Source organism: Bactrocera tryoni, chromosome 3 (assembly GCF_016617805.1).
Source record: "Bactrocera tryoni isolate S06 chromosome 3, CSIRO_BtryS06_freeze2, whole genome shotgun sequence".
Lineage (NCBI taxonomy): Eukaryota > Metazoa > Arthropoda > Insecta > Diptera > Tephritidae > Bactrocera > Bactrocera tryoni.
Window position 1 is genome coordinate 64,203,056 of NC_052501.1, and position 27,082 is coordinate 64,230,137.

The 27,082-nt window shown below is 38.0% G+C and overlaps 3 protein-coding genes across 3 annotated transcripts in view; 1 reads left to right on the plus strand and 2 right to left on the minus strand.

Moving 5' to 3' along the window:
- LOC120772646 (protein sine oculis) overlaps positions 1-9,766 on the plus strand; it is a 78,623-nt gene extending 68,857 nt beyond the window's left edge. The window contains exon 7 of the mRNA XM_040101372.1: positions 8,165-9,766. Coding sequence (XP_039957306.1) covers positions 8,165-8,804 — 640 coding nt within the window. The 3' untranslated portion in view covers positions 8,805-9,766. The remainder of the gene's footprint in view (positions 1-8,164) is intronic.
- A 9,892-nt stretch (positions 9,767-19,658) lies between these two features.
- Positions 19,659-25,094, minus strand: LOC120771455 (condensin complex subunit 1). The gene is made up of 7 exons (XM_040099466.1): positions 24,703-25,094; positions 23,265-24,635; positions 23,014-23,158; positions 22,865-22,952; positions 22,503-22,798; positions 21,504-22,437; positions 19,659-21,429 (listed from the first exon to the last, which is right to left on the minus strand). The coding sequence occupies exons 1-7, from the start codon at positions 24,815-24,817 to the stop codon at positions 19,999-20,001; spliced, it is 4,380 nt and encodes a 1,459-aa protein (XP_039955400.1). The 5' UTR covers positions 24,818-25,094; the 3' UTR covers positions 19,659-19,998.
- Positions 25,095-25,412: 318 nt separating this feature from the next.
- On the minus strand, positions 25,413-26,243 carry LOC120771611 (DNA-binding protein SMUBP-2). The gene is made up of 2 exons (XM_040099695.1): positions 26,133-26,243; positions 25,413-26,074 (listed from the first exon to the last, which is right to left on the minus strand). The coding sequence occupies exons 1-2, from the start codon at positions 26,143-26,145 to the stop codon at positions 25,503-25,505; spliced, it is 585 nt and encodes a 194-aa protein (XP_039955629.1). The 5' UTR covers positions 26,146-26,243; the 3' UTR covers positions 25,413-25,502.
- Positions 26,244-27,082: the final 839 nt, after the last annotated feature.

Consider the following 27,082-nt stretch of genomic DNA (forward strand, 5'->3'; position numbering starts at 1 on the left):
AGAGGTCCTTCCCGATCCTGACAGAGCTTTTGGTATTGCTCAACGTCCGATCTGCCTGGTACCACCAACAAGTTTTTCGCCGGAAGGATGTTTTGAACAATGCTCATACCTTAATAATAGTCCGTATGCATTTAGTGACAAGGTTCATTTACTTATCCCGCTCCAATGTTGGTTTCTGATCCCGCCGTGTGTTCGTTTTCTTCCAGTATTTTCTAGTTCTCGAGCTCTTTGGGTTGTCATTTCTCTTTTGATTCAGCTATTTGGTACACTTAGTTGGGCCTATACCAAGTGTTAAAAACAATGCTTTATCGGGACGAGTCAAGCTAGAACGCGTTTCATATTCAAAATATCCACCAAAATTATTCGAACGGACTTGCTCTCTTTCTTCGTTTTTTTTAATATTTTCTCCAGTTGAAGAGGTCGAAGTTCGTAGCCTTGTGATTTTAACAAAACCTTATCACCGTAAGCTTTTCCCAACATTCACAACGATTCCGCACACGAAATTTGATCAGGAATACAAAGTTTGAGACAAATTCTTCCTTCAATATTTTTATCCATTGTAAAAATCGCAACGACTACTGAGGTGTACCCACTTAAGCGACTGCTGCAAATAAACTGGTTGACAGATCGCGCCCTTATTTGGCATAGTAATTAAGGATACCTACCAACCAAGCAAAATACATATTTTTGAAATATCATTTACCCGGGAAATTTAATTAAAATTTCCGGGTGCTTTTTTGTCACAATAAAAATAAAATTAATAATGCGTTCAATGTTTTAGGCTTAAGAATATACACTAAATTTTTTCCGCTTTCTTTCATTTTCTTTTATTTTATTTTGAATTGTCTTACTCTAACTTTATTTATTTGAATCTGTATTGTTATTTATTTATCCATTTCAATTATTTCTGATTTCTTTTATTTATTACTATTTTATAATTTTCTTAATTTACCGCTTTTTCCAATCATTTCGTGGCTTTACCTTTACCTTTCAAATTTCATTGTCACTACTACATGTATGGTATGTATAAGGCGCCATTGCTATTTTTATGAACTAATTTTGCTTTCGTTGTTTAGCAAGCTCGCCAATCATATTTGTACTTTGTTGTTCTCCGCTTCTGCTAATGTCATTAGATCCCTACCTTTCAACTTACACTTCCTATTTACCGGCTTTTTTACGATTTGTTTCATTTATTGCAGGCGCTATTGAAACACTTTCTAGCTTCGTTCCACTACTCCACCCACTTTTCAACGCCTTATGGCAATCCACACCACGAATCACGTGTCTCCAATGCTGATTTTTTATGAATTTTTGCGTTTTCCCCTTTTTATCATACTCCTCTATTCGCTGCATTTCAAATCGCATTAAACACCATTGCTGTTAGCTAAATAAATAAGTAGGGGCCGTATAAATTTGGGGAGGTGCAGGGAACATTGATCGCTCGCTCACTTTTTCTATTTCTATTTAATAAGCAGAGCGCTTTTGAGGGAGAGTGCCGTAAAAATGTATGGTTGCAAACAAAAATAAACAAAAACGAAGCGAAAGAAATGCACAAAGGCATTCAAAAGTATCATATTACATCCGTTATTTTCAAAAGGTTCTTCTTTTATAATTATTTTTGTTGGCGCCTTGGCTTATGCTTTCTCTACACTTTCGTCTCAATTTAGTATGGACTAGTATTGTTGTTGCTTTTTGGAGCATATGTACACACATACATATTTACATGCGTATTTATTTTAGTATGTATTTGTGCCACTTGAACGCTTGGTTTATATTTATAAAGACAACAAGTTGATGGAATCTTGAAACGTTTTGGAATATTGTAGCAGAGAAGTTGGTGCCTGTAAGAGGAGAAATGTTCGAAGTAAAAGGAGCAGTGATAATAAAGGAAGATAATTTAAGAAGTTATATCCTCAAAAAAGCCCTACTGGGTAATCGGAAATTGGAAATAAAACGCAGAATATTTAATTATTCATCGATATACATACATATATTTTATCGTCTTCAAAGTAATTCCCAATAGATGTAATACACTTATGCCAACGATTTTTCCAGTCCTCGAAACACTCTCCATAAGCACATTTTGTGATCGTCTTCAGCTCCTTAAGCGAATTTTGTTTTATTTCTTCGATTGACTGAAAATGGGTTCCACAGAGCGGCAATTTCAGTTTGGGGAACAAGAAACAATCACACGGAGCCAGATCTGGTGAATACGGTGGTCGAAGGTCACGCAGAACGAGGCATGCCTTTAACGATCTCTTGACCTCCTTTGAAGGCTTTATACCGCTTGTAAGCTTGTGGTTTTAATAAAACTGAATCTCCGTAAAAACTGAATCACCGTAAGTCCTTTCCAACATTCGCAACGATTCCGCAAAACGAAATTTTTGTGAGAAATACAAAATTTTAGACATATTTTTTGTTCGATATTGTTATCCACTGCAATAGTATAAGATACACTCTCATTTTTAGACAAAAAGCCAATCCGGGGTCAACACCTTTTTCTAGAAACTCAAGCTACTTATATGAATTTAATAAAAAACGGGATCTTAATTAAACATATGTACATACATACATACATACATATATATGTGTTGAGGTTAAGATAAATTTTAATTTTCCCCAAACTTCAAAATGCCCCATATACAATGCGCAAAATTTACTAGTTTCAAAACCGATTACAGGATATGGATAGGAATTTTCCCCTCTCCACCAGGCATTCAGGTTTCTAAGAATGCGTGACTGCTGTCAGTTAAATATTTAGATTAACTGTTATCATTTTACATAATAGTTTTGCATTTTTGTTTTGAAATTTAAAACTACACTTGCAATTTTCTCTGCGATTCTTCATAAATAAATATTTTTTCTCTATTTTATTGTTGTTGTTCCTCAAATTTCCTTTGTTCTTCTTTAATCATTTAAAATACCCACTCACTCACGCCTATTTACACTTCTCACTTGCTGTGATTGTTGGTACTCGCCGCGCCATTGGTGGCATTCAAACGAAATGAAGCAGAAAGAACAATAAACAATTAAAATTCGCAAGCTACAAAATAAATGAAACAAAGAAAAATAAAACTCGATAAAGCAAAGCAAAAATAAACAGAATTGGTCGGCAATTTGTGGCATGGACGCTCTCCTCACGAACGCCAGCGCGAAGTTGTGAGCACGCTGTGTGGCGTCAATGGTGTGGGGGGAAATAAGTAAAGCAATGACGCGTACGCCGAGTGTCAAGTGGTGGAGACGCAACGCGTTTTAATTTACATATGAGTACATACATACATGTGTATATATGTACTACATATGTATGTAAGCTTGTATGCAAGCAAGCAAATTTGCCTTCGCAAATTTATGGGGGACAAGTGTGGGTGGTCCTGTTGAATTATTAAATTATGTGTATTATTTAGTAGCAAAATTTTTCGAAAATAAATTATTTTTGTTTAATTCAAAAAATATATTTTTTGGTTAAAATGTATTTGTGACAGAATATACTATAGTACTATCGTGTCATTAGATACTTATGTATCTACATAGTATATTTACATGTTTTGTGCTAGGTGTGTGAGATCGGGTCTTTATCTTGTAGGCTAAAGATTTGGGTAACTTAAGAGATAATAGATCTACATACATCGATCTTGCTAGTATAAAATTTATACTACAATTTCGCCATGTCGAGCTAATTTTTATGCTATTCTTTTGGAAGAGCAAAGTGGTTTGAAATCAATTCCGCCGAGGTGAAAATAAATATGTACATACATATGTATATTATACACGAATACAGAGAGATCACGACAACGACATTTTTATACTCTGAATATGATATACAAATTTGACTAAGAATTTGAAATATTCTGCAGTAAACGTGGGATACATCCGTCTATCTGTAGTGTACGGGAGCTAGTACCTCAGTTTATGAGATATCGATCTGACAATTTTCACACGTACTTTTCGCGCGAAGAAGCAGCTCACTCGTCGGAATCAACAATATCGGACGACTATAGCAAATGCATACATACATACATATGTACATACTGTCATACAAACTGACCGTTGAAACTAAAGTGCTTGCATAGAATACACCTGTTATTAATACGGATAAGCACAGTAATAAAAAATATAAAAAAATCTTTTGAATTTCATTTCGCTGCTATAGGAGCTAACCATGGCTTACTTGTTAAATTTCATTTACTCAAAATATTCATATATGTATGTACATACATACATATGTATGTATGTATAATATTATGGAGTGCTTGCGTCAAAGACATACACTACAGTTCAAGCCACGCCAAGATCTCAGCTGTTGCTTATACAATACATATGTATGTCTTTTGCGGTCTCTAGAGTATTTACATTTTCACACATTCCACCGAAATGCAGGCATTAACCAAAAAACCACTCATGTCTATCAACAACAATCATCTGCAAAAACAACATCCGCTACGGCAATTACAATTAACTGCTTCCAGTAACATAAACACGACTTCCCAATTCCCCAAAGTGAAATTCCATATAGTGGCATTTGTCAAATATTTTTACACCCTGTACATAAATATAATGTATCATCACCACAATTCCCACCAACCGAACATATGTTGATATCAATAATACATACAAAACTTGGCCTATGCGTATAAAAGTCAAATTTGACACTCTCGCGTTAAAATGCGATTAGCGCTTCCCCCGCATATTGTAATTGTACACCTAAAGTGGATGCTCTCGTATTCTGCTGCGTTTTTCTAACTGTTTTGATCGAATAAATGTACTCTTATATATGTAGAAATCATACTTATGCAGATACATGAACTGCTGCTGCGACACCCTCAACAAGACTCACTCTCACAGCGAACTCTCTGAGGAATTTTTAATTTGAAACGCCTCTACGTAATCTAGCTGACTCGTGCCATACTCAGTTGGCTCATTCCGCCAGATTTTTGATTTTTTGCCGTCCTGTTATTCTTTCTTTCCGCCAAGTGCAACACGAATTCGAAATCTCGTATTTACTTCCGGTGTTCGTTTTCATTTCAATTTATGTAAGTCGTTCTGTTTATGTGTGAGGTATTGTTTTTTAAAATTAGTGTAGTTTCTAGCATTTTTATGTTTATGAAAAGAGTTGGACGATAAAGTAAGAAACTTTTCTGAAATCCGCCATATCCGTCTGTCTGTCGGTATAAATGACAATTTCAATTTTAGAGATAGCGACCTGAAAATTTACACACGTCTTTTTCTTCCCAAAAAGTTTCTCATGTTTCGGAACCGCCGATATCGGATCTCTACAGCATATAGAAATTGTTCAGATCGGATCTAAAGCATATGCTAGCTGCCACACAAACTGAAGAATTGGAATCAAGCCATTTTTTTTTTATTTCTGAAAGGTTCGGTGCAATCGAATTCGACGTTTTCTCTTCTTTTAAATAGTGTTAGTTGGTAATCCTACATATTCATGTTGTACTGTCCTTTGGTATGTATGTACATATGTATCTAGTACTTATCCGACAAATGTAAGGTCCTACAATATTTTCACTTTTTAGGAAATAAATAAAACGAAAATCATCTAAAACACCCGAAAAACGTCGCCAACATAGCCTCCGGGGATTAGTTCAGTATTTTTTAGACTACCACGAAAGTATTTTCACTGAATACATGGAAAACCTTCAAAAGACTTTTAAGTTCTTGAAGTAAGCTACCGTTAAACTACTTCTGAAATTCAAGAGAAGCCTCTCGGTGTTTCGTGAAAAAATGCTTCTGATACAAAAAGTATGTTATTTTCAACCTTGAATCACCTCTATTTTTCTGATCACCACTGTATATATTTTTTGGAATCTCGATGAATCATCTTTTTAATGAGAATCAAGCCGTTTTGCAGCATTCAGATAGCATTATTTTCGATAACTCCGAATTGTACATACATACATACATATTTGTTGTATACGAACATACATACACATAATTTACAAGTAACTTCTACACACGCACATATTTATACATTTATGTACTTGGTATTGGTTGATGACCCAGATCTAGTTATATGCGCCGACATCTTTGTTGTAGGGCCTTTTGTCGTCACATCACAGATCATCAGATGATCAACACGTTGATCAGCCAGCCAGCATGTCGTTGATCTTGTATGAGAACAGAGACGGGCAATCGCAATCAGAAGCGATTCAAAAACAGTACTGACATTATCGGGAATGCATACAAATTCATATACAAATTTAGATATGTACATATTTATTGTATTTGTACGTTTACACTTTTACTATGTATAATGTGTTAATGTGTGTGTGTGTGTGGCTATTTCAGAGCTGTTTGGAATAACTACTTCGGCATGGCACATCTTCGTCGCTGCATCGGCGGCAGCATCATCATTGTCAACCGCATTATCATTATGTACTCCACAGTAGCGTCAACTGCAAAAACAGCAAGAACAAATTTAACAACAATAAACGAATGAATGTTTCGCGTTTGCTCGTTGTGTCCCATCACTCAACACAGTGGTTCAGGCAATAATATCATCTCAACCGTAACCGTAGCCATAGTCGGAGCTGAAGCGAGGCCGAGACTGTTGACTGTCATTGTTGGTTTGTTTAGTGAATTCTGTTGTTGTTGTTGTGCACTTCTTTTTGTAGCGTGAAATTTGATATCCTGAAAAGAGCAGCAGCAACGGCAGCCAACAACAACAAAAGCAATAATATGCTTATTTTACGTACATACATATATATGTATGTGTGTATTCATGCTGATACATACCTATTTACACGTTTCTGATAAATGCGTTGTTAATGGCATGCTGCACGGGATATTCCGAATGTAGGGGAGCCCTGAGTGCAAAGTAGCTGTGGTTAAGTCGTTTATTTGTTGTTGCAAGGAAGCTGATGCTAGATATGATTTCTATAGATTTTATCAAAGCATTGCCATCAGCAATTTTCTTTAACGGCAACAATTTGATTGGTCTTAACAGCGACGAAATTATTCATTGAACGTGTTGTGTGAAGAAATTTGTTAAATGCACAAGTTCAAGTATAAAAGCCAGACAAATCGATTTCTGGCTGGTTTGAAATTTACTACTCGCTAACAAGTCGGACAATGTATTTAGATACTTACATACTCTAGTTCATGAAGAAATTACGTTTAAGTTATGATGCCATTGGGGAGAGAGGAATAATGGAACTCTATGAATAGTTCCAATGAGGCCACTTTTTTTGCAATTCGGCGTCGAATCGTCCAATTAATTTAGAATAGTAAAGCCTCATTACCGTTTTATTCTTCTTGAGACTGCACCTTCTTCGGAGCAGATTCGAGGATTGAGTTCTCTTTACCTCTAAAGTGTACAAAAGGTGCCATGTTTCGTTGACCGATTCAAAACCATGCATAAGCTCAGATTTGGCAGCAATTTCGACAGTAGACATCTACGTTATTCTGGTTCTAGCGTTTTCTGGCGAGAGCGATGGTTCCAGCCGGTGCGGTAGAGTACTAATAACTCGTAGCAAGAATATATACTGTTTTATATTCAATAAATACAAAAGTGGTCAATGAATGTTACCACCTTTGGATTTTTGAAATACGATCAAAAAAAGTTTTTTTGTATTGTTTATTTGAATAGAAAGAGAGAATGGTTATAACAAATATAATCCTTACACTTTTTGCTCGGTGGCACGGCACAGAGTCATCCTGAAAGACTGGGTCGTTGATTACAGGAATCAAGACAGCCATTGCTGGCTCCAAAAGGTTCTTAATAATGTCAGTATATCCAGACGCATCTAAGGAATCATTTATAATTGACAATTCACTGTAATCAATCCCATCCCACATCATGTAACCACTGTAAATTTGTTTCTGGTTGTCAAAGTACTTGGGAGCAAGTCTTCTTGTAGCTGCCTCCGAAAGTACTGGATTCCATTGGACTGCTTCACATTCATTTTCGATTCATCAGTGAAGATAATACCTTTCCAATCTCCTAAAGTCCAATTTCGATTGTCTCGCGCAATAATCAGGCGTGACGTGAGTATTTTTACATTTAGAGAAGGCTTTTTTCTGAGCCTTCTCGCTTTAAGGCCTATATTATAAGAACTGTTTTTGAAATGTACCTGCCAGAGTTATTTTTTTTATGAAATAAACCAAATTACTGCTGAATTAATACAATTCTCCGTCTATCTTCTCATTACAGCGGCGCGTCGGACAAACAACATTTGGATTCATCCAGTGATTCCGAGATGGAGGGTTCTTTACTGCAACAAACGCATAATGTAGCTAATAACAATCATCACCACCAACAACAGCAAGTGCATCAGCACCAATCGCCACATCATCAACAACACCCCAGCGCGCACACGCAATCACAGCAACAGCAAGCACAACAGTTATCACCAACTACGACACACAACAATCACCATCATCATCATCATCACCATCATCATGCCGCTGCCGCTGCTGCAGCTGCGGCCGCCGTAGCCGCACAATTACCACAAACACATCATGCCAGCGCAGCGGCTAGCATGGAACAGGCACATCACCAACACCCGCACAGCTTGAATGCCACACAATTGGTAGGACTCTCACCCACCTCGGGCGGCAATGGTGGTTCGGGTGGCGCCAGCAGCGGTCTCACCACAGCAGCCGTTGCAGCCGCCGCCGCTGCTGCCGCTGCCTCGTCGAATAGTAAAAATGGCAATAATGCTGCTGCTGCTGCAGCGGCGGCGGCGGCGGCTGCTGGACAAATGGCGCCACTATCGGTCGCCTATCCACACCTGCACAGCGTCATGGGTTCGATACCCATCTACGATATGAGTGAATATCAGCATTTATGATTTTAGTTGGAAACATCAGCAGAGTGGATGGCCAATGCAGCAGCAGCAGCCGCTACGGCGACGTCGACTGTGGGCACTGAGCATACAGCAATGGCCAATGAGGCGGGTATGACGGCGGCAGAAACAGCAGTGGCGGCCATGCGGCAAGAATTGCAACAATCGACGAATTTCTACTATTAAATGAAATGATGCGAGTTTGTACTTAGAACGAACCAGTGAATCGAAAAACCTTAAATAACGCAAATAGAGCAGTTGTTAGCATGAGGCTTTGAAGGGAATGAGTGATATTTGTACGGCTGCTATGAAATTGAAATTTTCGCTAAAAGCGGCACACCCTGTATTGTACTGCGTTGGAGTAGTTAGACATTATTTAGATAAAAAAGGTTAGGTCTTCATTGTGGGGGTTTAATTATGTTCATCATTTAAAACCACTTAAATAGTATTTTTCTGACTTTAATACTATATTGTTTTCAACACAACAGCTGTTTGATTATCGAAATTCATTAAGACAATAGTTGGAAACAGTAGAATATTTTTTAAAACCAATATTTCACTGTTATTTCTGGTGGTTATTTAAGGATTTTATTTTTAACAAAATAAAAATTCAATTTTTGAGTAATTATAAGCAAAGCTATCAAGAATGTAAACAAATATCAGATGTCCTGTCATTTAAATAAGGAAAAGAAAGAAACTTACGTCAAAGTCGCACTAAAATCAGCAGTGCATTTTATCAACCCACAACTACATACTTATAAACTTGCCCCATAATGGAACACAGAAAGAAAATAATGTTGCATGCAATTTTTTAGCAATACCTATTACAACAAATAGTAGTAACACAATATATTATGTTATTGTATAGCAAACATAGACGCAAATTAAAATTAAAATATATCGAATATAAATTGTAAAAAAATCGCCGTATTTATAAACGAAAAGAGCGTCTAATTAGAGCAAATAAGAAAGGAATTATTTAAAGTATTTAAATAATTGTAATATTACATTATATTATTATTGTAAATAGTGGCAATTTAAATTAAATCAATCAATAAAATCAAATATGTGCAAGTGAAATCATATTATTTCTTAGTTGTACATACATACATGTATCGCTTTTAATTTTTGTTAAACTATCGAATATTTTAAATTATTTGAAGGTATTATATGATAGCATAAAAAACACGTTCAAAACTAAAAATATGAAAATTAAAAAAAAATTATATACATACAAAAATTAAATAATAAAAAATTCAAAAATTTAAATAAAATGATAAAAAGTTAAATTATACACAAGCTTCAAATTGTTTTATCCTTAGATAAAGATGAAAAATTCTCTATACTTTTAAAGGGAGATCGAGAACGTGAAATTATCTGCTCACCGAAGTGTTCTCTCAATAAATCCATTGATTGATGCGACGAAATGCGAAGTGACGTCGTCTTATTCAAACCAAATGTCACCGAAATTACGAGGTTCAATTTCAGATATCAAATAGTCGGTTATCATGGCCGCCATGAACGGTTCGTTTTATTTTTGAAGAAATGTGGACCGATGATTCCACCGTCTCACAAACCCCCGCCAAACCGTGGTTTTTTTTGATTTGATGAAATGGCAGCTCTTGAATCTTCTCAGATTGCTCTTCGTCCCAAATGCGGCAAATTTTGCTTGTTTACATACCCATCGCGCCAGAAATGAGCCTCATCGCTGAATAAAAATTTGGAACTTTTCAAGAGCCCATAGAGCGAAGTGATATCGCTTGGGAAGGTCGAGCGGCTTCAGTTCTTGCAAAAGCTGTATTTTGTTGGTTTTTAAATTTAAGATCTCAAAAAACGATATTAAAACAATGCCTCTACTTAGATCACTTTTTAAATTTGACAAACAAAGTTAAAGCACAAAAAGTGGAGTAAAATCTTGAAAAAATTAAAAATTGCTTTATTTTCAAACCGCTTTAAATCAAAGCCGTATAAAAACAAAAATAGGTTTATTCTTCTTCTTCTTTGCTGGCGTAGACAACGCTTACGCGGTTATAGCCGAGTTAACAACAGCGCGCCAGTCGTTTCTTCTTTTCGCAACGTGGCGCAAATTGGAAATTTCAAGCGAAGCCAGATCCTTCTCCACCTAGTCTTTCCAACGGAGTAGAGATCTTCCTCTTCCTCTGCTTCCCCCGGCGGGTATTGCGTCGAATACTTTCAGAGCTCGCGTGTTTTCGTCCATTCGGATGTCATGACCTAGCCAGCGTAGCCGCTGTTTTTAATTCGCTGAACTATGTCAATGTCGTTGTATATCTCATACAGCTCATCGTTCCATCGAATGCGATATTCGCCGTGGCCAATGTGCAAAGTACCATAAATCTTTCGCAGAACCTTTCTCTCGGAAACTCGTAACGTCGACTCATCGGTTGCTGTCATCGTCCAAGCCTATGCACCATATAGCAGGACGGGAATAATGAATAACTTATAGAGTTTTGTTTTTGTTCGTCGAGAGAGGACTTTACTTCTCAATTGCCTACTTAGTCCGACGTAGCACCTGTTGGTAAGAGATACTCTGCGTTGGATTTCGATTGTTGTTGGTGTTGATGCTGGTTCCAAGATAGACGAAATTATCTACGGCTTCAAAGTTATGACTGTCAACTGTTTGTCTGAAACCTCGTTTGGTATCGAACGGTATCCTGATCCTGACGGAGCTTTTGGGTTGCTCAGCGCCAGTTTACACGGCTTTATTACTTTTGCGGGGATACCAAATTCAGACATCGCGACATAATCACATCTTTTCGTACTGCCAAAGGCAGCTTTGAAATCGACGAAGAGGTGTTGAGTGTCGATTCTCTTTGCACGGATATTTTTCAAAATTTGGCGCATGGTGAATATCGGGTCGATTGTTGATTTTCCAGGTCTAAAGCCAAACTGATAAGGTCTAATTAGTTTCTTGACGGTGGGCTTTAATCTTTCACACAATACGCTCGATAGAACCTTATATGCAATGTTTAGGAGACTTATCCCACGGTAGTTGGTGCAGATTGTGAGGTCTCCCTTTCTGTGGATTGGGCATAGCACACCTAAATTCCAATCGTTGGGCATGCTTTCGTCCGATCATATTTTAAAAAGAAGCTGATGCTTGCTCCTTATCAGATCTTCGCCGCCGCGTTTGAATAGTTCATATAAGGTTCTATAGAGTGTACTGTGTGAAAGATTAAAGCCCACCGTCAACAATCTAACTGGACCGTATAAGAGTGGTCTTAGGTCTGGAAAATCAACAACCCACCGAATATTCACCATGCGCCAAATCTTTGAAAAGACCCGTGAAAAGAGGATCGACACACAAAACCCTTTGTCGATTTCAAAGCTACTTTTGACAGCTCAAAAAGGAGCTGCCTCTATGCCGCTAAAACTAAACTAAAACAGCTGTGTAAACTGACGCTGAGCAATAGCAAAAACACCGTCAGGATAGGTACGAACCTATCCAAGACGTTTGGTAGCAAACGAAGTTTCAGACAAGGCAACTCCCTATCGACGCAAAGCATACATTTTTTCAGTACCGCCGATGGAAAGAAAGCTGAAGAAAACAAATATGGGCTACTCAACCCGGAAAATCGAGTGGAACAAATAATAACCATCCACGCAAATTGGCAGCAAATTACCTTGTATGTGGGATATGACTACACACCAAAAGAGGGGACATGGGCGCAGACTCTACCGCTCTGGAGAACTTGAGTCAAAAAAAGGACTTATAAACCAAATAACTTGATGCTGGCTACACAATTGTAGGCATCTCTCGACGCAGGAAGAGTTGAAACTGTACTTCAAAGACCCATCCCGGAATCCATGCTCTGAAGTAATGTGAAAGCGGTCAGACAAGAGAAGCAATCCATGATGAAAGGGAGTTGTGTTTTATTGGCTTCATCACTAATGTAGGATGACGATCCCTATATGGTGTGAAATAAATAAAAAACTAAAAAAACGCTTTATTTTGTGTGTGTTTTCGAGAGCATTATATACATACATACATATTTTCTATATACAATTACGTACATATGTAAACATTTAAATATGTGACAAAAACAAAAAATCAACGCGAGTCATTCATTCATTCAACATTCAAGCTACGCTCTCGACTATAATCCCAATTAATCGTGTGGAAGCATGCCAATGTATGAGAGGTCTAATCATTAAACATACAAAGTGAAGACTCACATGCGTAGAGGTGAGCCCTTTTCTCTCTACTCTTTTTCAACAATGTTCATTTATCCACTAAGCGGATTTTCTTTCACTTAACACCTACTTACGGTCTTGTTTTGTCTTTTTGTCACACTTTTTTGTGTGTGTGGCTTATTATAAATAAACAATTAATGTTTGTGATGAATGAAAAGTGTTGCTTTGGCCCATTCATTAGAAAAATTATTATAAGAAATGAGATTTTTTAATAATCCTTTTCTGCTATATTCTGCACATTTTTAAGATTTTTAAAGAAACGGCTTAGCGAAAACAAGGCACAAGTTGAAGATGGTAAGAGGCCGGTGATCAATAAATGCCTTGCCTTTAAGAACACCAGTAATTCTACAACATACACAGAGGTTCCTTGATTTAACGTGAATATATTCGTTGTAGAAATAATATAAATGCTAAAAAGTGTCGAAAAAGGCCGACTATTTTGAGGATAGAATCTCTCTAACTAATTTAGTGATCTACTTAAACAGAATAAGCCAGAATTTATCAATTAAAAAGCTGTAGTGTTCCACCCAGATAATGTGAGACCTCATACAAGTTTGATGACTCGCCAAAAACTTTTGAATGAGATGTGTTACCATACCCTCCATATTCGCCAGACTTATAACCTTCGGACTATTGCTTGGGTTTTTGGAACGCGAGAACCTTCCCCTCAAATCAGGACTGGATCAAAACTTTTATGAGCATGGAATCAATCTATTTCCCGAAAAAAGACAAGAAGTATGAGATCAAAATGGAGAGTATATGATTTCAAAAAATGTTTTACACAATATAAAATCGTCTTTAAATTGCACTGCAAAAAAATAAATTATTTACTGAAATACCCAATACAACAAGATAGGACGGAAATGCCCACATAAGGTCCTCGAAGAAATGAGATTACAGCATTACAACATTTAACTTATAGGCATTAGGTGGATCTGCTTCTTAACCACATTGTGATTGGTACCACACTGGACCTACTTCCTATTTATGCCCTTAATTTCTAATAATGAAATTTATTAAGTTGGAGGCCTTTACTTTTCGTAGTATAAGCAAATTTACACTTTTTTACGTAACTAAGGTTCATTTCTCTTTAGATGTAAAAAATCTAACGCCGAAGAATATATAATCGCTAAGCGTCTTGCAGTAAAAGAATAAAGTTACGAGGTCTTCTTTTGTAGAGAAATTGGAATTGGATCTTAGATATGCCCAGCGTCTGACTGCTATTCATAATCATGTTTAATAGATCTTATAAAACAGTGTCTAAAAGACGGAGGATGGAACTTAACTAGCAAACCTTAAGAAACACCGGATCCAAAAACTTTCCCCAAATTTGAAAACAAAAAATCATTTATTTCTATTTGTAAGTTGTATATAAGTATGTTTATCTATTATACAGTGAATTAATTAACTTATCCCAAACCAACACCGCTGCATCATATTCATCACGTGCCAGGCGCATCGCCGTCGTTAATGGGTAGCCATTAGTAATGATGATGGTAATGATTTCGCAGGCGTCTTGATGTATCAATATGCACAATTTTGCAATAAAAAAATATATATTTGTATATTTATTTATTTTTATTAAATATATCCTTTGACGTTAACATAGGTAGGTGTTTGACAAGTGTTGGCTGAGATGCTCTGCGTTACGAGTTAAAAGTTCCTTTTGCATATTTTTATGGGTAGTTGTTAGTGCATAATTAAATCAACCGCAATAAGATATTAAAATGCACAACTCAAATTTCCCACACATCCGCTTAATATTGAATGTGTGCCGAGTGGCTTTGAAAATCTCATTAAGAAGTTGCTAAGAAACGGCTTATATTGGTTGTAGGCTCATGCCAAACAAACAACAACAAAATCACTATCCAAATAAGAGTTAAATACGTATAGATACATACATACATACATACATATGTACTTTCATGCAGTCAAAGGCAGAAGTTTTGCAGTCCTTGACAACTCCCCTCAAGAGTGCAAATCTCGATGGAATTTTTAGGCATATTGCCTCCGTTTGTTGACTGTTCATACATACATATGTGGCAGTTATGTTTCGTTATAATTTGCCTTTTGTGTAGTTATTATTCATCACCGCCGCATTTAGTCAGCTTGGTGGTCGATTATGTGCACCCTTTTCATCTTCATTATCCCGTTAACCCACGTGCCGAATACGGCACGCTGGTTGGCTGACAGCGCTTTGTCGCGTTGCCAACCACTCAATCTCATGCACTGTTGCGACTGCTTGGAGGGTGTTATTTGTTGCTGTTGGTCCATTTGAGGCTTTTTACAAACGTACGGTTACTTTAACGAGTGTATCAACGGCCGCCGCCTAATGCCAGACACGTGCAGACGTACAGCCGTCTGTGTCACCACCGCCGCCTCCGCACGCAACGTGTGCGCTTTCCCCCTCCTCGCAAAAGCTGTACCTGCTATTGCACTTTGCATCACCTTGTATCACATTTCATAATATTTTGACTTTGGTTGGTGGATTAATTAACACCGAACAGACGTTTGGAACTGATGAATAAATACATGAGTGGGGTTTCCCGCTCCCCCACTCATTTAGAAAACCTTTTCGTACAGCAGGTTTTAAACATTCTTGGATTTTGCTACAGTCTTGCATGGCTGGCAGAACTATTAAGTCTTATATTTGATCACAGTGATTTTATTCCCCTTAAAAGTGCCTGGTTATCTGATTGATCTACGTCAGACGAAAGTCACGTCGTAATGTGGAAAATATGATAACTTATAGCATGTATATAGAATCCGACTGATCTTCTTAAGTTGGGAGTAGGGCTTTAAATTTTTTTCAAATGAATACATATATAATATCACAATAACTTTGTTTATCCAGCAGAAAACGTCGAAGAACCTACACCTATAAAGTATCAGCCTTAGCCGTGTTCGTCTATCTTTCAGCATATACTCGAACTAGTCCTTCAGTTTTTGAAATATAAATCTGAAGTTTTGAACCCGTTCTTTTCTCCCTAAGAAGCTGCTCATTTGATATAACCGGCGATATCGTACCACTTTAGCATGTAGCTGCCAAACTTACCGAAAGATCGGTATCAAGTGCTTGCATGGAAAACTCTTTCATTTGACGAGATATCTTCATGAAATTCGGCATGGATTATTGTCTAAGGCAGCTGTAAAATCTCCTAAGAAATTGTTCAGATCGAGCCACTATAGCATATGGCTGCCATACAAACTGATAGTTCAAAGTTCTTAAAGGAATCTTTCGTATCTCTAAAGGGTATTATATGTATATATTTCAATTCTTTATGAAAATTTAACAGAATATGGTTCAGACGTCATATTATAATATTACCATTGAATATATTCATCACATTAAAAATAGCTTCTCATTATGTGGGAGTGATAGCTAGAATTTAAATGCCAAAGGATCACAAAATTCTTCATTTGATTTATTTTTTGTTTTCATGTGATGCATTCAAATTTTTCTCTGAATTAATGCCAAGTGACGACGTGATAGTTTTTATTTCAAAGTGAAATGCTATAGAATCAGCGGATGTGAGTTCATAAACTAAAATATACTATTTATTTACTCATCCATTATCCATCACGTGATCTCGGTAACTGATATGGTGTGACATTATATGGTCGTGCATTTTTATACTCTTGTTTTAAGTTGCTACAGAAGATTATAGTTTTGTTCACCTAATGGTTATACGTATCACCTAAAACTAAGTGAGCTAGATATAGGGTTACATATATATAAATGATCAGGATGACGAGAAAAGTTGAAATCCGGTAGATTCTCTGTCTGTCCGTCCGTCCAGCCGTGCAAGCTGTAACTTTAGTAAAAATTGAGATACTTGTATCTTGATGAAACTTGGTTCCTAGGTTCCTTAATACAAAAAAGTTTTGAGTTCGTAGATGGGCGTAATCGGACCGCTGCCACGCCCACAAACAGCCATTAAGCGAAAACATATAAAGTGCCATAACTAATTACTTTGTAATTTGACACAGGGTATCGCGGTAGCAAGGGGCATTGTGTGTAAAAAATGAAATGAAAAAGTGGTCGTGGCCACGCCCTCTAATATGTTTAATGTACATACATATCTCCTAAACCACTTAAGCTACAACAACCAAATCCAATCGACAGTGTGAAAATGAATGAAATCGGAGGGTAACACCGTTCACTCTATGCCGGTACTGTTTAAAACTACTAAAAGCGCGATAAATCAATAACTAAATACGCCAGAGGCATCAAAATTTCCCACCGAGATGGTATGAGAAAGCTTTATGGGAGCCGGTGTGAAAATTGAACGCTAGGCGTGGCACCGCCCAGTTTTTGGTGCAATCCCATATCTCGGGAGCCGACCACCCGATTTCGGGATACTATTTCGGATATAAAAATGGAGCCAAAAGGCTCCATCCAAACTCCACCTCGGTCGGGTGTAATACATGCAATGGATGGAGCCAGCGTAAGACCTGCTCAGGCCTTAAGGGACATAGGGATTGCACCACGAGTTGCGTGGCCCCATGTTGCCAACGCACTACTGCCACATGAGCCTCTACGGCTGTGCAATCTGAATTCGCGTACTGCGCCGCCACTCACGAGTAGCAACAGAGGACGTCCACGGTCCCCAGAAGCTCAAACAGGCAACACAGCTCCCATTCTGACTTGAACACCATCAAAGCTTTGTCTAACCTGAAGAGACAAGATGACTGAATTGAAGTTCAATTCAATGGTCATACCTCTTTGGACCCGAAGAAGTGCGCCAGCTACCGGCAATTCACACTACACCCTTCGGTAGACAAAACCAAGCGATGTGTTTCCCCGACGGCTGCGAAAAATGCCAAAAGACTGCGCCCCACTTACTTTCACCAATGCGGAGATTCAGAATGTCATCAACAAAGCGAAATCGTTTAAATCCAATGGCTAGGGTTACCATATTGGTCTCAGTCAAAATTAGTCCCGTTGCAAATTCAGCTAATAGGCTTAAAAAATTGCTCATTCCAGATTCGGATTGAACACACCGGTGATTAGTAAATTATATAAGTAAATTCAGCAAATTTTATACCGAATAAAATTGTATGCCGAAAAAAACCTCCGCGAGTTGAACTTGGTCGAGGTTTGGAATGCAACCAAGAATGATATGATTCATGTAAATGCATCCCAAGTAGACTAAAACTCTGTGATGCTCACTTTTTTCACGCACTCGCTCAAAAAATAATAATAATTAAAAGAAAATCGCCGATTCAGGAGGAAACCAGGGAATCAGTGCATTTTTCAATTAAATCAGGGAATCGGTAGCGAAGGTCAAAATCAGGGAATTCTTCGACAAATCAGGGAATATGGTAACCCTACTATTGACCCTGATGGAATCAACATGCTTATGGTAAAGCATCTAGGCTCGACGGGAGTAAGCCACCTCACCAAGGTCCTCAATCTGTCGCTGACCACTCTTCAAATGGCCGACGTGTGGAAAGTCTGAAGAGAGGTCCCACTACTGAAACCTGAGAAACCCACCAACAAAGGGGAGCTCGATAACTTTCCTCTCCCCATTAGTGAAGACACTTGAGGCCTTGCTACTCCCGACCTTCACTCACCACCTGAGCCTAGCCAACCACCAGCATGGATTCCGAAAAGTGCACAGAACCACCACAGCACGCTCAGATAGTTCATGGCCCCAACCAGAAACCACCCTGTGAGAGAACAATCCTCGTAGCGTTGGACTTGTCAAAAGCTTTTGACTGAAGAGGTAGACAATGAACTACTTGAGCGGTCGTCAATCATGCGTACTGTTTCGAAGAAAAAATCTACGTTGATGATTTCTCGCTTCTTCACTGCATGGAACCTATGGCTCCTCCCCACCAAATTCACAGCGACCATATTCACGAACTGAACAAAGGAGTATAGACTTGAGCTTAATATTACAGTCGATGATATCAAGATTCCAACAGTCATCAATCCTAAGATTTTAGATGTAACATTGATAGTCTATGGTCCTTCACTTCTCATACGACCGCGATTATCGCCAAGGTACAGAGACGCAACAAAATCCTCAAGTCAAGTTTTCAAAAAAATCACCCCCGCAGCCACCTGCTTGGAGCGTAACCGCCTCCTAGGAACATCAAGAGGTCTTTCCTCAATTATGTCGACGACATCGAAAAATACGCCGGCCAGACTTCGGAAGCAACTAATTTCCGACAGGTACTGACCGACATTCACAGTGGAGCTATTAACACCTTCACCGACTCCCTTCCAGTGAATGGCGTTCTTGGAGTCAAATCACCACCCATTGCAGACGAAGAGCTCGAGTTGCTGCGAGAAACGAGAGTGACCCTTGCGCAGCTTCGCTCTGGATATCGTAGCAGGTTAAACTCCTACTTGTCCAGAATAGACTCCGATGTATCCAACATATGTCCTGCGGGCAATGAGTCTTCGCATGACACTGGCCACCTCTTTGCATGCCCCGCCAACCCCACACATCTGACACCCTTTTCCCTTTGGTCCAACCCCGTCGAAACAGCACGTTTCTTGGGCCTCCCGTTAAATGACGTCGACGACAACTTTGATAATACTTACCGTCCTAACGGGGACTAGATAACCGTTAAAACAACAACAACAACAATCATAGCAACTTGTAGCAAGAATATAAAAATAGAGTATACATATTTTCTTTAGTGACATTCAATGTATTTAAACGCCAAAATTCGCAAAATCGATTTCCACATTTCTACATACTATCCCATAGGTTGATAATAAGCGATAAATATGTAAGTATATAAAATGGTGACGGCCTGCTTTGGGTAGTCAATATCCACTCGTAAATTAATTTTGGTATACTGTTGTCGAAGGGCAGCTATACTCGCGCTATTATAAATACATAATAGGTGTGTGTAAATCTAATTTTAAATTTATATTAGCAATTTATTTGCTTTAATTTTTATTAACTAAACTACGTTCCGTGCGTTATTTTTCTAGAGTTTCTAAACTACTACTAAATATGGCTTCCATTCATTTGCGATTGGCACGCCCACGTTTGCGTTGGGGATGCTGTTCTTCCTCATCATCCGAGCTGCCTGACTCTTCGATAACTTTGCTGCGTGCACCAGTGCGCGGTTTGTTTGTTGCTACTTTCGCCGCTTTTCTACTTCTGTCGCGCGCCGCTGATGCTGAGTTTGCTACCCCACGTCCACCCCGCGCTGCTTGCGCACTCTCTTCCTCTTCCGACGATGAGGAATCCGCAACGGTTGCACGCGCACGCGCATTTTTCTGTTGTTTTTGTTTTGTAGGCGCTTCATCGTCACTACTGCTTGTTGTTTCGCTGCTGGAAGATTTGTCACGCTTACCGCGTCGGCTACTGCCCGCACGTTGTTTGCTACCACCTGCCTTTTTACCTTTTTGGGTTTTGGCACGCGCTTCGCCACGGCCAGCGCTCGAGTCGCCACCACCACCACCAGCTTCCTTATCTTCGCGCTCCTTTCCGTCATTTACTTCCAAGCATTCATTGATACGGGTTTCCAACTCCATAACGGCGGCTTTAAGTTCGGGTTTAGCCAGTTTTGATGTGTTACTTATGATCAACTTGAACGACTGATATACTTCGTCGATTTGTACTTTATCCTTGAAATGTTGTACATTGTCTATCAGTTTTTTTACGGCGCGTTCATTGTAGGAAAGCAGACTCAGACAGTAGGCAATGTCGCGCCATTGGCGTTCTTCACGTGTCACTGGGAAGCGCAAGCACAATTTCTCCACCAAAGTTTCGACCTGTCGATCCTTTTGTATCAGACCCAAAATGTAACGCATAATCGTGCGATATTTTTCCTCTTCGATATTCAAACTAGTATCGCTCAATTTCGATATGATGTCCGGCAAGACATTGTACAGGATGTTCGATTTGTTGGCGATCTCTTTAAAGAACTGCTGCGTAATATTCTTGATTTCCGCGTCAGCGTCCACAATACACATAGCCAAATCGGCAATCTGTCCTTTCACGCGTATCATTTCGTGCAAAATGAGATGCGAAAGCATTTTCACCGCCGTCAGTCGTAATTCAGTATTACTTTCGTGCAGCGTCGAGTAGAAATGACCCGTCCAGGGTTCGATTATATTGGGAAAACGGAAGGTCAAATCGGATAAACCAATTACAATATTACATTTGATCTTAATATTTTTCGTGTGATTCAAGATGTTCATAAGGAAAGGCATATTCGCTTCGCAGAACGTTGAGGACACGCACATGAAGCGAATGAGCGTAAGCGTGGCCGCTTGTTGCAGTGATTGATCCCGATACTTAACGGGATATTTGCATATTTCCATGACGTAGGGAAATATTTTTGTAAGCAGTGAGTTTTCGTCTTGTAGTAGTACATTCTCGCAGATATGGTTAATAAGCTCAGCTATATTGTCTTCAGCAGTGGCACCAACAAGATCCTCGTCTGGCTGTAAAGTTAAAATTAACAAAGTCATTATTAAGCATAAAAAAAAAAAACAAATGTCTCCTTGGTTTCACTCACCTCCTGTTGTGGTTCGGCAGCTGTACCCGACAATCGTTTCAACGATTCCGTCGCTGACATATTCAAATTCCCCGTCTTTCGTCTGTTCGTGTTGAATGCGTTCTTCTTTTTTTTCTCTTCACATTCGGTCAACTCTTGTCTGAATTTCATATTATTATAGACATCGATATCGAGAAAGATCATCTCTTTCATTGTCATATAGCCAATGGTGAAGAGGAAGCGTGTTAGTAAAAATACAGGCATACGTTTTTGCTGTGGCACTGCAGCAATCTGTGACTGAGTTGGTTGTGTCTCCGGTATGGGCTGCGAAAAGGGTGTTTCAAGCGCGTGCGCTTGCTGCGATGGTGTAATATCGGTGATACATATAGCATAATCACGGAATTTTTTCAATAAGCCAACAACAATTTTTTGACAAATAACATCCGGCGTCTGACAGAGGTGATAGAAGAATTCCAACGTACGCATTGCTAGCTTATCAAAATCTGGCACGCCGGGATGAAAGAAATACCGTTGGAAGAATTCGATTACTTTTTGCACAAGTGCTGCATCTGGCTCATAACGTTTGTAGAATTTCGAGTGTGCGCTTGAATCGATAGAGTTCAGCATAAACTCCATGCAACCAGTATAAACACGTGGATCGGATTTGGCACGTTCGCCCAAGCCAATCGTTTCAATTACATTAATATTTGCCGATGCAATGGACGACTTGGCATGTGATGCCATTATCAGCAGCTGTAATGCTAGGCGAGATTCATTGTCGGAGGTGCCCTCTAATTTCTGCGTAAAACGTTCAAAAAGCACTTGTATAATAGCAGCATCAATATCGTCCGTGGATACCCATTCGCGCATCAAACACTCCATGGCTGTGTAATGACCATATTCGAGTTCCTCAAGAAACCTCATAAGATTCTGCACGACCTTAATGCCATGTGCCCTAAATTTGCAAAAGAATATTGTATGAAGATACACATATATATGAATAAACACTCTTCAACCAACCTGCCCGTTTGATCGGTAGTGAATAGTACTTTTTTGTAGGCATTAGAAACCGCATCACGTTTTTCCTTATCCGAAGACCATACCAGATACAACATCTGTCGCATACCACCTTCAGTGCCTTTAATACCAAATAAATAACCGGTAGTAAAGAGATCAACAGCTTCAAATACATCAGTGTTAGTTTTGGACAGCAATAATTCTTGAATTTTTGGCACAGCTTTTGTTATGACTTTAGAAAAATCGATCGAGTCTTGTAAAAACTGTACGGTCTTGATTTGTGTGCCCAGCTCTTCGTTCTATAATTTGAGGAAAGTATGTTTACTTCTTCAAAACGAATTTATTGAAATGAATAGTAAACTTACGCTGTCTTTGCACCCGTTTGCCAGAAAGATGTATGATTTTAACAATGCCATATAATAGGCGCATTGTTCTTCTAGTTTTAGCGTATGCCTGCAATAAGTATTATAATTCTAAGTCAATTCTTCAAACTGTACGGCTTGAAAATATATACCTCAATTCAGCGTTGCCGGCAACATGGTCGGCTTTTCGCAACAAATTAACTGCCTCGCGATATTTCTTCTCCAACAACAATGTGGAAATGCGTTGTATCATATCTTCATAGTTCTCTTGCATATTCTCTGGCAAATCTTCGGTACCTAATACAAAGCAAATAAAAAGTATAAATAAATATTAATATGTATGTACATAGAAATAAATGTATATCTATAATATACATACATATATACAAATAAGTTTACTAACATTCTTTCAAGTGTGTCTCCACAATGGGTAATATTTCCGGTATTAACATATTCCATTGCTCATCCAATTCCTCGGCTTTTTTACGCTCCTCCGCCAACACTTCACTTAATTTCTCCATTTTCTCACATTCTTCCGCATGTTTCTTTATTAGCTCTTCTAACGTTAGTTTAGCTGCAAAAGGATTTCGTTCCAAAAATGATTTAATAAGCTGAACAGCATGTTTGCGTACAGAGGAAGTTTTATCTTCCAAACGATCGACAGCTTCACATAACACTTTTAACTGGAAAGACAACGGTACCGCGTTTTCTTCCTTCATATTATTCCAAATTTGTAAAACTTTCGCGCGCACATGCGCTGACACATCATTAATGTGCGCCAATAAATTTTCAAGAAATTCATTTCGCGCCTCTTTCAATTCTTCTGACATCTCTTCTGAGGTTAGCTCACCAACGATTGCATCGCCCATAATTTGTAAAATACAATTTCGAAGTGTATGAGATTCGCAATTCAACAGCTCATCACATAATGTAGAAAGATGTGGTATCATTAGTTTTGGAGCTATGGTTGCTAGTTCCATTAAAAAGTTAGAAAAGTTTCTTGATACCACCGTATCAGCTGAATCGACGGTTAGAGTCTCTACAATATCCTTAATGAGTACTGAGAAAACACTAGATATACCATACTCTTCCTGCAATACATTTATACCGCTTGCAATCGATAGAGCAGCATGTTCGGTCGTTCGTAATATTTGTAAAATACGCACGGGAAAAGTGAGCGCATGATTGTAGCGTTTTATGGCGGTACCGAAAATTTGAAAAACCGTATCTGTAATATGTCGATTATCTGAACGGGGTTGTATTAATTCGAGTGTACGATAGCAAATGTCACAAATTAAATTTACAAAATTTTCTTCAGCTACAGGTGGATCCCAAAGTTTTTCCAGCGGAAACTGTAAAATATTAAAAAGTTGTATAAGAAAACGACCACGCTTAGAATCCCAATCAGGGTATTGCTCAAGGGTTTCAGTTTGTTTCGAACGTTTTTTCTGTTGACTCTGCTGTTGTTGTTGTTGAACCTGAGCACAAACACTATCAATACGTCTCACTACATTGACTTGTAAAAATAGTGACATTTTTGATAAATTCAGATATTTTTGACGGTCTTCTAAGCTGTGTGCTGTGTCACTACTGGATAATATTGGCGCTAGCCTCTGACCAAGCTTGTCTACAGTAATGTACAGTAAATCAAAGGCTCGCATTAGATTGGTAACAGTTGCCGCGTCACAACCGCGTCCTTCAATTATAGTAAAATATGTATCAAAATGATCAAAGAGATAGAACGGATCACCTTGTTGTACCATTTGTTTGCACACTTTCAAAAGAAAATCAAGAATTTATTAATGCGTGTTAAAATATAAAAATAAATAAGTTTCACTAACATCGTAAACGTTCCCCAATTTCATTTGGCGCATAAACTTGTTTCACATAGTAACTATCTCCGCTTGAGTTTAGCAGCTCTGCATTGGCGGTAGGTAACACGAATTGGAAATCCATGGCGCGCTATTTTCAAATAAGATTTCTAATTTCCCTCACTTTCTCGTTGATTTTCACACAATATTTTGTATTGTTTAACTTATCAATTAACCATTAATTGTTAAAAACAAAACAATTGGAAATGTAATGTTATAACTAAGCATTCACAACAATAAAAAATTAATTTCTTCTGTGCGACGCTTGCTGCCGTCAAAATTGAATTAACGTCAAACAAAATCAACTGACGCTGAAAACACAGAGTTGTTAAGAGTACTGTACGAACACTAAACTCACTGATCGTCAATTTGTTTGAATTTAATGCACTTCGAATTTTATTTTATTTTTTGGCGAAATTTTACGTTTTTAATGGGCACGATTACGATTCTTGCGGCGCCGCGATTTGATGGTACCGATGTATAGAGGAGGTCCTCAGGATTAAAAAATATGTACGCATATACCGTCCTCAGACGCATAGTTTTCGAGATATTTCACTTCAAAGTTCCACAATTTTACATGCAATTCACTCTTATTTTGTTTTTCTTTACATGTCATGACAAATACCGCCGCAAGAATCGTAATATTGCCTTTAAACGGATTAACGTTGTTTTTGTCTCTATTCATATATAAATTGACGAGAATTTTTATTTTTTTATTGATTTTGTATACTAAACTTGTTCGCGTTTTACATTACATTTATATATATTACTTATTTCCCTTTCTTCCGCTTTGCTCCCTTTCCATCGCCTGTACCACTTCCATCAACTCCACCTTTGCCACCTTTCACGACCATCGGAGGACCACCATTTACTTTTTGCATACGTCCAACTTGCATATCTTTTAATTTGGCTTGTAACTTTTTCTTAGCCTGTGCAAGATCAGCTTCTTCGCGGACGGTCTTGACTGGTTTAGGGTGTAAGAATTTGACTCTTTCCTCTCGTTTTACTGCCTCTCCACATCCATGGACCTCCGGCAATCCGTGTTTGAAGCAAAATCGTTTACGGCATAGCTCACAATCTTGGCCCATAAGTTTTGTTTTTGTTTTGCATCGCGCATAATCGCATAAGTTATCTACATCTTTTACTGCAGTCAATACATCATCTAACTTTAAATTAACGACTTCTGTGGGAATGCGTTCTAAAAGCTCTAAGGTGTTATTGGTGCCATAGTTTGGACGAGTTTTTCCTGGCGCTATCGGAAAAAGTGGTTCATCTAGAGCTGCTTCAGTAGAGTTTGAATTTTTTGATGCCGAATCCGAAGGAACTGTCTTATTTGTATTACCTAAAAGTAAATATTAATATTTTCTCTTTGTAAGTTTATTTAAATCATTTATTTTCACCCTTCTTTTCCATTTGTTTCCTAAATTTTTGTTTACACTCCAAATGAAAATGTTAATCAAATACAGCTGATTTTGAGAACGAAAGTCGACTATTAATTCTACAGGGTGACACTAAAAGTGGAAAACCGAATACGTGTTTGAAATATTTTTAAAACATTCACAGCAGAAAACGGAATTTGTACAGTAAACTTTTGTTTTAGGTTAAGGTCTATTTAAAATATTGATTAGTCGAAAAAGTGTTTTCGTATTTTGTCAATAGATGTCGTCGCAGCCGTATATCTCCTGTGCTACCAACCATATTGTGTTGGAAAGGTGAGACTTTAATAGCGCAATTCTGTGAGCAGTCTCTAGTCATTATTTGAGACATTTTGAGATAACGGAGCATCTCGACAGGATAAAATTTATGTCATACTACTGTATTGCCGTGCTGACTCCATATTGCTTATACTAATTAGTATTCCATATATTGTAAGCAATAAGCTGTCACTTCAGCAGTTTGACAGCGCAGTTTTCATTTCTATGAAAATTTCGAAGAGGCAACATATCCGATTTGCACATATGCCGACGGTATTTTCGTCACGGTAGAGGAGTACCATGTATTTTCATTTACATTTTATTACCTTGTACCATGATTTTCATTTCGGTAATATGAAATTTAGTAGAGCGAGTATTAAGACGGTTGAGTTATATTATAAAAATAAAGTACATTTTCAAATTTTTCCAAAAAATTAATAAATTAATTTACAGAAAAATTATGCAAATTGGGTTGGGTATGAGCGAAGTCTTAAATTTTATAAACTTAAACAAGCATAAATCAAAATATCATTGCTCATTTTAAATCTATTATTTTAATTGATATATTTATATATATATTTATGCCACAATTATTATATAGTAGTCCATAAATATGAATTCTTATTTTTCCCAGAAATACATTTGTAAAAAAAAAG

Excerpts from the sequence above, each read along its gene's own strand:
- LOC120771455 (XM_040099466.1), bottom strand. The coding sequence starts at position 24,817 with ATGGATTTCCAATTCGTGTTACCTACCGCCAATGCAGAGCTGCTAAAC. Across the intron at positions 23,159-23,264 it reads GGAGACACACTTGAAAGAAT|GTACCGAAGATTTGCCAGAG; the intron begins GTTAGTAAACTT and ends GCTTTGTATTAG. Across the intron at positions 22,438-22,502 it reads ACTACCGATCAAACGGGCAG|GGCACATGGCATTAAGGTCG; the intron begins GTTGGTTGAAGA and ends TTGCAAATTTAG.